Genomic DNA, 10,939 nt, shown 5'->3' on the forward strand with positions numbered 1-10,939 from the left:
CCCCCCCCCCCCCCCCCCCCCCCCTCCCTCCTCACAACACAAAACACAGACCACATACAGCATTTGACAGGAAAACAGGACGTCAAAATATGAGAAAGGAGACAATGTAAAGAGCACAATAACGAGTCACTCGCACATTAATAAACATTGTATGACAAAAATAGCTTTTTGTGTAAATGTTCTCAAAAATACATATGGCAATACATTTGGGTACATCGGGAAATAAAAAAAACATGTTGTCATTTTATGAAAACTGATGGTAAAAGAAATAGTAAAGAAAGGTAAGTGGCAAAGTAGCCTAAGCAGAGACAAGACAAAAGAAGAGTGTAAAAACCATGCCCTCTAGCAAGAGTTGGACACACATCAGCAGCTGTTGGCAAATCTAAAACTGAGAGAAAAACATCATGAAATCTTCAGGGCTCTGCTTGCCCCCACAGAAATTCCCCACTTACAGTTTGGCATGGGGAAGAAATATGAAAAATGCATCAAAGACAAAAAAAAAAAAAAAAAAAAAAAAAAAAAAAAAAAAAAAAAAAAAAAAAGAAAAAAAAAGCACAAAATAAGATTATAAGATTGTCTCAATAAGCCTCAAAGTTGATTTATAGACTTTCAATAAAAGTAAAAGACATCTAATTGAATAAAGATGTCTTATTATCAGTACTGAAAACGATATTCATGTCATTACTTTTGCAATGCACATAATTTTTTTTTATACAGTTAAGAAAGGGAGGACAGGTCCAAAGTTTAGCTATACTGAACTTTTCCGCAAGAAGTTTTTTCCAACTAAACATATATTTTTAAAAAGACACAGTGACTGAACATCAGTACACCTAGAGAGAACAGCAATTTCCAATTAATGGTTCTGTACACTCAATTAAAAGCCTACTCATTAAAAAAGATTAGAAATTCACTGAAAACTACCAACATCAGATTAGAGTAGACAATTCAGCTGCCTTGCTACGAGGTAAACAATTTTGCCTGTTAGATGGCTGCCTCTCTCATTGAGCTCTTTCAAGGCAAAATATGGTGAGACATGCAAGCAACAAAAAACGCCATCAAATCATTCAGAACATAAAAGATTAGTTACAACTTTAGAGATCTCAGCAGCGACAAACATAGCAGGAGCTCACATCTACTTCACTAGCAAACTCCGAATCGCAAAATTTCTTGGGATGATTATTGGAGCATAAAATAAAATGTCAAAAAGGCAGCAAAATTCAGTTGGAAGCAGACCAGACTCTGAGGAGATATTTAAATATTTCAAAGAGTACTTTGATTTAAAAAAATACTTTTTAGACATCATTTCATTATGTCTTGCAGAAGAAGCACAAAAGAACCTCTTTCTTCTTGCTTGGCACTTGAAAGAAATCAAATAACCAAAACTTTAAAAGATGGGTTTGAGGAATTCACACATATAAAAAAGATTGTGTCAATTCATGGATTGAAAATAATTTTGTCACATGATTTTAAAAAGCAAATTCCAATCCATGCTTTCAGATTGCATTTGCCACAAGCGGCGAAGTTTAACTTAATATCTCCCCATCAAAGCCAAATGAGCAGAAATAGAATTGAAAAGTATGTATATGTAAATAAGGTAAAGATTACTGACCTTAGATGTGCATGTATGTGTTTGTGCAAGTGTGTCTGTTTGAATGTGTTTCATGTGTACAGAGACAAGAAATGTGAGCAAAAATTCCTTTTTAAATACGACGAAGAGTTTCTCCTTTGTCATGCCATGGTCGATTCTTGTGACAGAGCTCACCTCTCTGTTAAGTCACCTACTGTTACCAATAAGATTTTCTTCATGGCTTTAACAAACATCTCCCACGATACAAAGTTCCCTCTTACTCTTGTCCCTCGTCCCACTTCACCAAACTGATCAACTGACATTATTTCTCAGCTCAGGAGGAAAAATGTCAGCAGTTTCCTCTGTTTCACAGATTCAGAAGCCAGGGACTGAACTACCGTGAGTGTGCCTGGACAGTTATGTCATCCTTGCGAGCCAATAACCCGTATTCCAGAAAAGTTTTGGCGAAAACAAAAACTCCCTTACAATCAAATTTTAAAAAATCTGAACAAGGAGGAGAAGCCTCATGCAGTTTCGGGGAGAGAAAAGAAAGAGGAAACTTAAGTCTCTTAAGAGACATGGAATGCATGCCACTAATGCCAGAAAGAGGTGTCTAAGGAAGGACCTCACTGACATGTGTTTGGGAATTCAAAGCCTTTGGAATATTTGGCCACACACTGACTCTCATGTGATTTCAAAGCAGAAACAATCATAGGCAATTCTCAAAATCACCAGATATTGCTATCATACTGAAATGCGCTTAAGTGTTAACCATTCTCTGCACTACAAGGTATTGAAAATTGTTAAAAACTAGTACAGAAGACTTAAAAGTGATGGCAAGACAAAAAGGAATCTCACTTTCACTTCACAGAACTTGTTCCTAAAAGTACAATATAAACATACAGAAAACTTTTGTGCTATAAAGCCCCAAAGTTTGTGTGATCAAGTCCGAGTAGACATTTCCTCTTGAATCTGAAATGGGAGACGCTTCAACCTCCAGTTCAAGCTTTGTTTAGAGACATCTACAGATAAAACTTTAGCCGCACTAGTATGAAACATGGTAAAATGAAATACAAGTTTAGGGATGTGCTGAGAAAACAGCAGAAAACTACCTCATCAAACAAAAGAATGACAGACCACAAATCTGAGGAAAATCATCCAATCTACCTGACCAAATGTGTAACTCTGATATCGAAGATCCAACTGACTGTCAGGTTTGTAGCAAACGCTGAGAAGGGCAAGATGGTGGCCAATTTTCAATACATAGGTTTGACCTTAGCTGGAGCAACTCTTGACTGTCGGCAACATAGCTGAATCAATTTCGTCATCTCATCTCTACATTGCACATAGGTATGAATTATTCTTACGACAGCATCTGCTGAAGAATTATATATTTGAATGAATTAGAGACTTACCTTGAAAAAGTACACAACATCCAGGAGAAACATGCAAGCATCCAATTTTAAACTTGCATTTCCCCTTTTTTCAGTGAACCACCTGCTATAACTGACAACAATGGCATAAGACCTCATTTTTCTTTCTCCTATTCAGAAATGTCAGGGAAGCAGCATCTACACCTTCTCCTTTTGGAAAGAGGATGATATGATAATGAAATGAGAAGGACAAAGGAACTAATATTTTCCACCTCCAAATATGCATTAAAAATACTGGTAAAAGAAATACGCAAGCTTTCCTTTCAGCAGCTTACAATACACCTGTAAAACTTATTACTAAAAAAAAAAGAAACAAAAGAAAAGGAAGAATAGTCAGGAACTTGTTATGAAAATATATAAATGCAATGAGAACATCTCCCTTTTGTGTGGTAGGTAGCAATACATCTCTATTAGACAATAACATGACATCTCTTTCTCAGCTTTAATCGTTCTTCTTCTTGAGGTTCCCGATGCGCACAGTCTGCCGCGTGACCTTGATGGTGGTCTCAGGGCTACGGTACAGGAAGATAAGCGTGGCGTAGAGATCTTCCTCCAGCCGGAACTCTTTCATCTCCCGCACCAGGTATAGGTCGAGAACCAGACGCATGATGTAATCCACATCTGGCAGCTCTCGGAACATGATGGTCAGGTACTGGTTGGTGGTACTCAGACGCAGCAAGCGGCCGATCAAGAGGATGAATGAAATATACAGACCTATGATGCTGTTGAAGCGGAAGGAAAAAAAAGAGTGTTAAGATGACGATAAAACAGCAACTCAACATGATGTCAGCAATATTTTTCCCCAATGGAACAATAGAAAAGCTAAAAAGAAGTAGAGGAAGCGGACCATTTCAAAGTTCCTATAAACCTACATTAGGCTTTGAAAACATGACCATAGAGTTATAAGTCCAGCAGCCAAATAACAAGCAGCCGACAATTACACAACACTATCTTTTAATGAGGGGGGAGGGGGGGACTTTACATGAAAGCTATCTCGCTTATTAGAGGAGCAAATTTTACCAGATTTCACACATATAACAAGCAAAGTATGGGGAAGATTTGGTGTACGGTGATGACCAGCAATACTTTTTCATAATCATAAAAAAAAGGTAAACAATATTCATTATTTGTGGGAAGTTGAAAAACAAAATTTTATACTTTTGAGACTTTTGATCACCTTTAAGAGTCAGAAAGAAAAAAAATCTCCAATGTCGTGACATAAAATAGAGATGCATCTTCCTTGTCTGAAATACTTTAGGAGATGATCTCACTGAAAAGCTCAATAACAGGAAAACTTTCCAACATTTAAATTATGAAATGAAGTAAAAGGCTGACAAAGTTAATGAGGTGGATGTTCTAAATTTCTGCACATTTTTGCTGCATCCAAAAAATATAACTATTTCAACACCTGAACAACAAGGCGATAGGACTGAACCAAAGTTTTGAGATAACCAATTTAAATGTGTCACGATGAGGTGGAATCAGGCGCTAGTCAATTTTCGGGCTCGTTGAGTTATTGGTATTATCTCATTTGTGTTGCTTTTGAGGACCCCCCCCCCCATTTATCTTGAATACAAGTTGAGATATTTGCGATTAAAGGAAAAGGGGGCCGCCTAGTTTCAGAGGTAAGAATAGCGAGAAAATGGCCGCCAAAGTTTGGTGATTTCTATAGCTTGAGAGTCCTTGGAAACTGAAAGTTTACATTTTTTGTGCCTTTAATCAATGTTTTTCAGTAATTTCCAAACAGAAATCACAGTCTTAGTAAGGTTTTACTGCGCTCAAAACTGCATACGGTCATCCACATCAATAGACATAATAAGTGTTGAGAAAAAAAAAAAAAAAAAAAAGGAGGCGGACCAAAAATTGCCAAGCTGTCAAAAGAAGGTTAGTTTCTTTGATTCCATTATTTTGGCGAGCGCCTGATTTCACCACGATGCCTCACAAATGTTTCGAAACCACACCAGGAAGAAAAACAGAAGGACGTCACACAAGCCAACAAAACTTTAAAGAAGAAATCAATCAAACAAGGAATCCAGTCAAAAGAATACTGTATTCCACTAACGAAGTGTTGAATTTCTCTCAACAAAATTGTGAGCAATAAAATCTTTCATTCAATGATGAAAGTTCATCAGGAATAAACTCATGTCATTTACCCGTAGCCTCATCACAAGGCTCTGACGTCGTTCTTGAATGACCTCGTACAACACCCAGCCGATGCAAAAATAAAGTATAAAGAAATATTCTTTCATCAGAAGCTCTGCATACTTTGTCATTTTTATATTTCTATTTTATGGGTTTTTTTCCCTTCTTTTTCTCTGTCCATCCATTCCTGAGATTTCATGAACACCTCTCAGGTGATCCATGAACAAGACACAGCTGTATTCTGAAACTATCACAGCATGCTAATTGTTTATCCACCAAATCAAAGGAGGGTCAACTCCACCCCCCCCCTCCCCTCCCCTCAACAGAGTTGTACATTTCCCACAGGTAAATTAAGTAAATTATGAATTTTGTCAGTAAAGATTAGGAGAATTTTCTACGGAGTCCAGTGCCATGTCAATGGCAGTGGCCTCCGCAGAGAAAATGGAGGCTTCAGGATGGAGTCTCCTCTGGTGTGTACTGTTGGAAGATAGGGCTGCGGCGCCTACATTATTGTCCAAAAAAATATAGTTGATAAAAAATTAACAATCAAGAACAGTCCACAAAACCCCCCCCAATAAAACCATCCCCTAAAAATCCCCAACTCTAACTCTTCGTTATCATAGAATCTTTCAGTGTAACTCACCTTTGAGCTTTCATTAAAATAACAAATTCACTTCCCTATTTTTTGTATCCCCACCCCCTCCCTCCTTTCCCCTCCCCAGTTACTTTATTCAAATAGACACGCGAACCATCTACTTGGTAATGAAGCATGGTTTCACCGTCAAGGACCCAGAACTTACCCGTATCCTGAGAGGAAGGACAAAGACTCTGGTGCCTTTTTGTCGTTGAAGGTGATGATGGAGATCTTGTTGACGGTATTGACAACATCGGGGTCCGCGTATGTGAAGATGGTGGCTCCCAGAATCCTCTCGTTCACGTCCCACCACTCACTCAGGCCTCCAGCTGCGTCGGTGTTGAGGGTCATGGAAATGTTGCTCAAGTGTATTCCAGTCGAACCTGTCCCACAGAGAATTGTTTTGAAAAGAAAGAACATTGATATTATGAAGGTCAATTAGTTCAGGAAAAAAAACAACAAGACACAGGCTGATCCAAAATAAACTTATTTTCTAAATATCTCTCACAAAATTTGTACTAGAATGTTATAATTTGGAAAAGATATAGGTCATTCAAAAGGAATTTGTTTGGCACAAAATTCACAAAGGAGAAAGTTACTTTCGAAAAAGGAAATTGCTTTTTACAAAAACATCCTATAAATGCAAAATGCACCAATTTAAAAGATCTTGTCTCATGAACTGATTGGTTTATTTTTTCCTTTCTTTTCATTTTTAAAATCTAATCTTTCCACCCCTGTAACCTTTAAACAATATTTTTTTTCTCCTACAGAATTAAAAAAACTATCTTTTAAATTCTGGAATTCCAAGAGTCAATGGACTATATGTCCCTTTGGACTCGACACATTTTAATGCGTTGTTCGTAATGTTCAGTGGTGGCCTAACACAAGGATCCACTCAACCATGAGTACAGAAAGGTGGGATCTACCAATAGTACTCTTCAACCACCTTCAGGGATAGAATTGAACATTGGGAAATTTTATGGCACTGTATTAATGTTGGCTGTTTCGCAGTCTGAGTTTAAGTTTAAGTGAAAGGCATTGGCACACTCAGGGCTTTCATACCTTGTTCTCCATTAAAAATATTTGTTTGGTTTTTACATGTTAGTTCAGGTTAAGAGAAGAAGCCCTATGATATGGCAATGCTCACTTAGCACAGGGAAAAGGCAAAACAGACAGACAGAAACAAGAGGGAAAAGAAGCAACTTTTGTTGGCTTTCAATTATATCTATATTATCATATCATCATCCAACGAAACATAAGAGCCTTTTGCACCAAGTTACTTATTGCACGACATTATTAAGTAAGTCTCATAAACTGACAGGCCAAATGTCCCCTATTTGCAGATTTTGCTTTTGATAAGCTAAGGATAACTACTTTCATAACTTTTCACTTAAAATACTAACGACTCAAAGCATTTTTTCATCCATACTATAGTCAAAGACAAATGACTGAGCAACAAAAATGTGCACAAGAAGAGTAGACTAGAAAGGAATTCTCTGTGGTCTGTCTACAAACAACAAGGTAGTGCAGACATTGAGACAAGAGACAAAAGGGGACTGATACAATCAATCATAGAGAGCTGGGAAAAAGACAAGCAGACTGACAGAAACAATAGACAAGTTCGCTATGTACTGGTATGTATATGAGCTAGTGAACGGTTGTTTGAGTAAAGAGAAACACATTGACATTATAAGTCAATTAGGTCTGGAAAAAATCAAGACTAAAAGAGAGACAAAAAAAAATAAAGGAGCAAAACCTACCGTTGGCAACCTCTAACAATCCACTGGTGAAAGTACACGATAATTTCTTCTAATGGTGGCTCAATATCTATCTTAAACAAGGTAATTCTAAAAGTACAAGTAAAACGCTTATGGGTGTCACTCACCTCCAATGAGTTGGTCCACCTTTGTAGCCTTCGTGGTGGTGCCCAAACGAAGGAATCGAGGGAAAACCTGGTTCACCTTGCTGCAAGAGGACAAACAGAAAAATGAAAGCATCAACTAGAAGTACAAGGGGACGAATGGACGGAACAAAAGTGTGTGAGAACGGACCAGATGTGTGAGCAGGGATGCCAAATGACTTTTGACACCCTCCCCCCCCTCCCGAAAATGAGCCGAGCATCACATCTCACCTAAAACGAACCTTGTAAAGTTTTTAAATGAGCAAACAAAAACACCTCTCTTACCTCTCCCTTTCCTTTGCAAGTGTATCTGTCCCCGTGGTTTAATACAAAAAAACAAATCTGAAATTATGCAAACTGAGCCCAAAAATGTGAAATTATGCGATTCTGTTAATTTTAACAAAGAATGAAAAAGGAAAATAATCCGAAATTATGCAAAAAAATTATCAAATTTTGCTTAATTATGCGGGGTTCATAAAACCACAGGGACAGGTGTATGGGGCCTTTGTCGTATCATTTCCAATAATATTATTTCTGTCAGAAACATTCCTATGGATGAAAACAAAGGAAAAAGCCGGAAAAAACGGAGATTTCGATTCCCTGTGTGAGAGAACGGACCAGAAGTAGGACAGAATGGATTAGAAGTGTGAGGGAAAGGACCAGGGAATCATCAGAGACAAACAAGTTTGTAAATGAGCATTATCGTTTCCTTACACTGTCTCGCTGGATGTGCCATTAATGACCGCAGCAAACGCATGACGCACTGATGGGTCCAGCTTGCGTAAATCTACTTCGAAGAAATTGTTGAGGTCTGCAGGCAGAGCCTTGTCTGGTTCTCTGAGGATAAAAAAACGAAAAGAATATAAATGAAGGGATTTGTATAAAAGAATTAAATCCAATCAGGGAAAAACATAGAAAAACTGATCATTCCACTTATGACCTGTGCGATGTCAAAGGAAAAACTGGGAAGGAGAAGAATAAAAGTATCTGTAGCAATATCGTTTTATAACAAAAATACTTTAAAACAGTAAAGATCAAAGATCCAGCTTGCAACCTAAACGGAGAGATAACACTTTAGATAAAAAAGAAAACTTGATCATTATCAGAATCGACAATAACTGTTTAGCTTGTCAAATGTGAAGGAAAAAGCAACTGTTTAAGAATATTTTGCCGTGTATCCCCCAAAATGAATGGTACAGTTAATGTCAAATATATTAAATACTGCACTATGATTACTGTGACTGGATAATTTCTGGAATTTGATTAATTGAAAGTACAGTGGAAACCTGATATAACAGGGATGGTGGGAGTAGAGAAAATGTCCTGTTATATCCGATCCCTGTTAAATCAGAAATGCAAGGAAAGTGAGCATTTGTGGACTAATCTAGCTGTACTTATTCATGGGTAGTTTCCCTAGCCCCAAGCACCCACGAACAGGGGTTTTGGCACCAACTTTCTCCTTGCCTCCTTAAACCACATCAGAAGAGCTTGGTCCACAGCTTCTGCATCGGGTAGTCTCATCTTCTTTCGATCCAGAACAAACTTTCCATTGGAGTATGCTGCCACTATCTTCTCTCTATCCTTGATAATGGTGTGAATCAACCCTTGTGGAATGTCGAACTGACGACAAATTTCTTCCAGTGGAGCTTGCTTTTTGTCAACAGTCTGGATTATTTCGTATTTTTTGTCAATTGAAAGGCATTTTCTCTTGCGCTTGGCATCGTTGGTGACATAATGAAAGAAGTAGGCTTAGATCTAGGCCGACCAGCCGTCCCTCCACCCCCCCCCCCTCTCTCTCTCTCTCTTACTTTTTACACATTGTTAATGAGCCTTTGTCCCTGCTATAACCGGTTGGGCTCTGATGAGGCCCTGTTATGGCCGATAAATTTTTATAGAGACAAAGAGTAGGAAAAAACGGGGATTTTAAACATCCCTCTTATTACCGGATCCCTGTTATTACCGGATCCCTGTTATTACAGGGCCTGTTATATATGGTTTCCACTGTATTGATGCTTTGAAAGACAAGAGGAAAATAAACGTTGAAAGAGAGAGAAAGAAGGAGAGACAGAGAGAAAAAGAGAGAGAGAGAAAAAGAGAGAGAGTGAGGGCGGGAGAGAGAGAGAGAGAGAGAGAGAGAGAGAGAGAGGGAGAGAGACAGAGAGAGAGAGAGAGACAGACAGACAGAGACGGAGAGAGAGACTGAGACAGAGTCCGTCATGATCCAAAGAATTACATGAAACTGAAAAACTAAAGGCTGCAGGAAAAAAACTCCCTAAAAACCCCACTCACCGCTGGAACTTGACCTCAAATGTGAGAGACAGCTTGGTGGTGGTGGTGTCGTTGTACAGGTCATTGATCAGCTCGGCCTGACTGGCTGGACTGATGCCCCAGATGGACAAGGCCCGGCCGTCAAACGAGGTCAGCGTCACGTCTTCGGGGTCGTAACCGCTCAAGAAGCTGAAGGCCCTCTGATGTTGAGAAATATTACAGTTTGTTTGTCTTGAATCAAGAAAACCACATCGACACAATAATGATCATTATTAATAGTACTGCAGTAGAAAATATTGTATGACAGACAGAAAAAGAGCGAACGAAAATAAGTAACACCTACCAAAAATGCCCTCCACTCACCCACAAATGTGAAAGTAACAAATACAAACCATGCAACGGTTACAAATCATGTATCACTATACATTCATGATATATTGAGCTTTATCGAAAATGCAGCTGTGTAATACGCAAAATCAACCGCAATCAATTCAAGTCATTCGAAATAGACAGAAGTATGAAAACCTACTACAAGGGAACATTTGAAAGCTTAAAATTACAAACGGAATTTCATGCTACAGCGGCATCATCTCGAAACAACAGGAATTACATCTGGAAGGGATACATGGGAAGCAGCAAAAGTTAACAATAGTTCACTCCCCTCTTTCACAGAGTTTTCTAACATTAATATTGTGAAACAGCAAAGAAGATCATTGCTGACACCAAACACCCATATAAATTCAGTAGATCCAACATTTGCCAGAAGTACACTCTGATCGGAGTATAAAATACCTTGGAAAATAGAAAACAGAAACTAACAAGTATAAAACAATCATCCTTATTGTTATCAATACAAGCTAGTAAGTCATTGTCAGATGTGCCAGTATAATATTATTTTGTATGTCCATCCCATGCCTATTAGTGTGTGTGAGTGTGTGTGTGTGAGTGTGAGTGTGTGTGTGTGTGTGTGAGAGAGAGAGAGAGAGAGAGAGAGA

At 38.3% G+C, this 10,939-nt stretch overlaps 1 protein-coding gene across 1 annotated transcript; it reads right to left on the reverse strand.

The window, feature by feature from the left end:
• Nucleotides 1-702: 702 nt before the first annotated feature.
• Nucleotides 703-10,144, reverse strand: LOC101859380 (piezo-type mechanosensitive ion channel component 1; the record flags this gene model as incomplete). Its single annotated transcript, XM_013090852.2, is given in 5 exon segments — nt 703-3,722; nt 5,943-6,159; nt 7,662-7,741; nt 8,391-8,513; nt 9,966-10,144. Coding segments are annotated over 5 exon segments (879 nt in total), but the record flags the coding sequence as incomplete, so codon positions are not given.
• Nucleotides 10,145-10,939: the final 795 nt, after the last annotated feature.

Source organism: Aplysia californica, unplaced genomic scaffold, assembly GCF_000002075.1.
Source record: "Aplysia californica isolate F4 #8 unplaced genomic scaffold, AplCal3.0 scaffold01581, whole genome shotgun sequence".
Lineage (NCBI taxonomy): Eukaryota > Metazoa > Mollusca > Gastropoda > Aplysiida > Aplysiidae > Aplysia > Aplysia californica.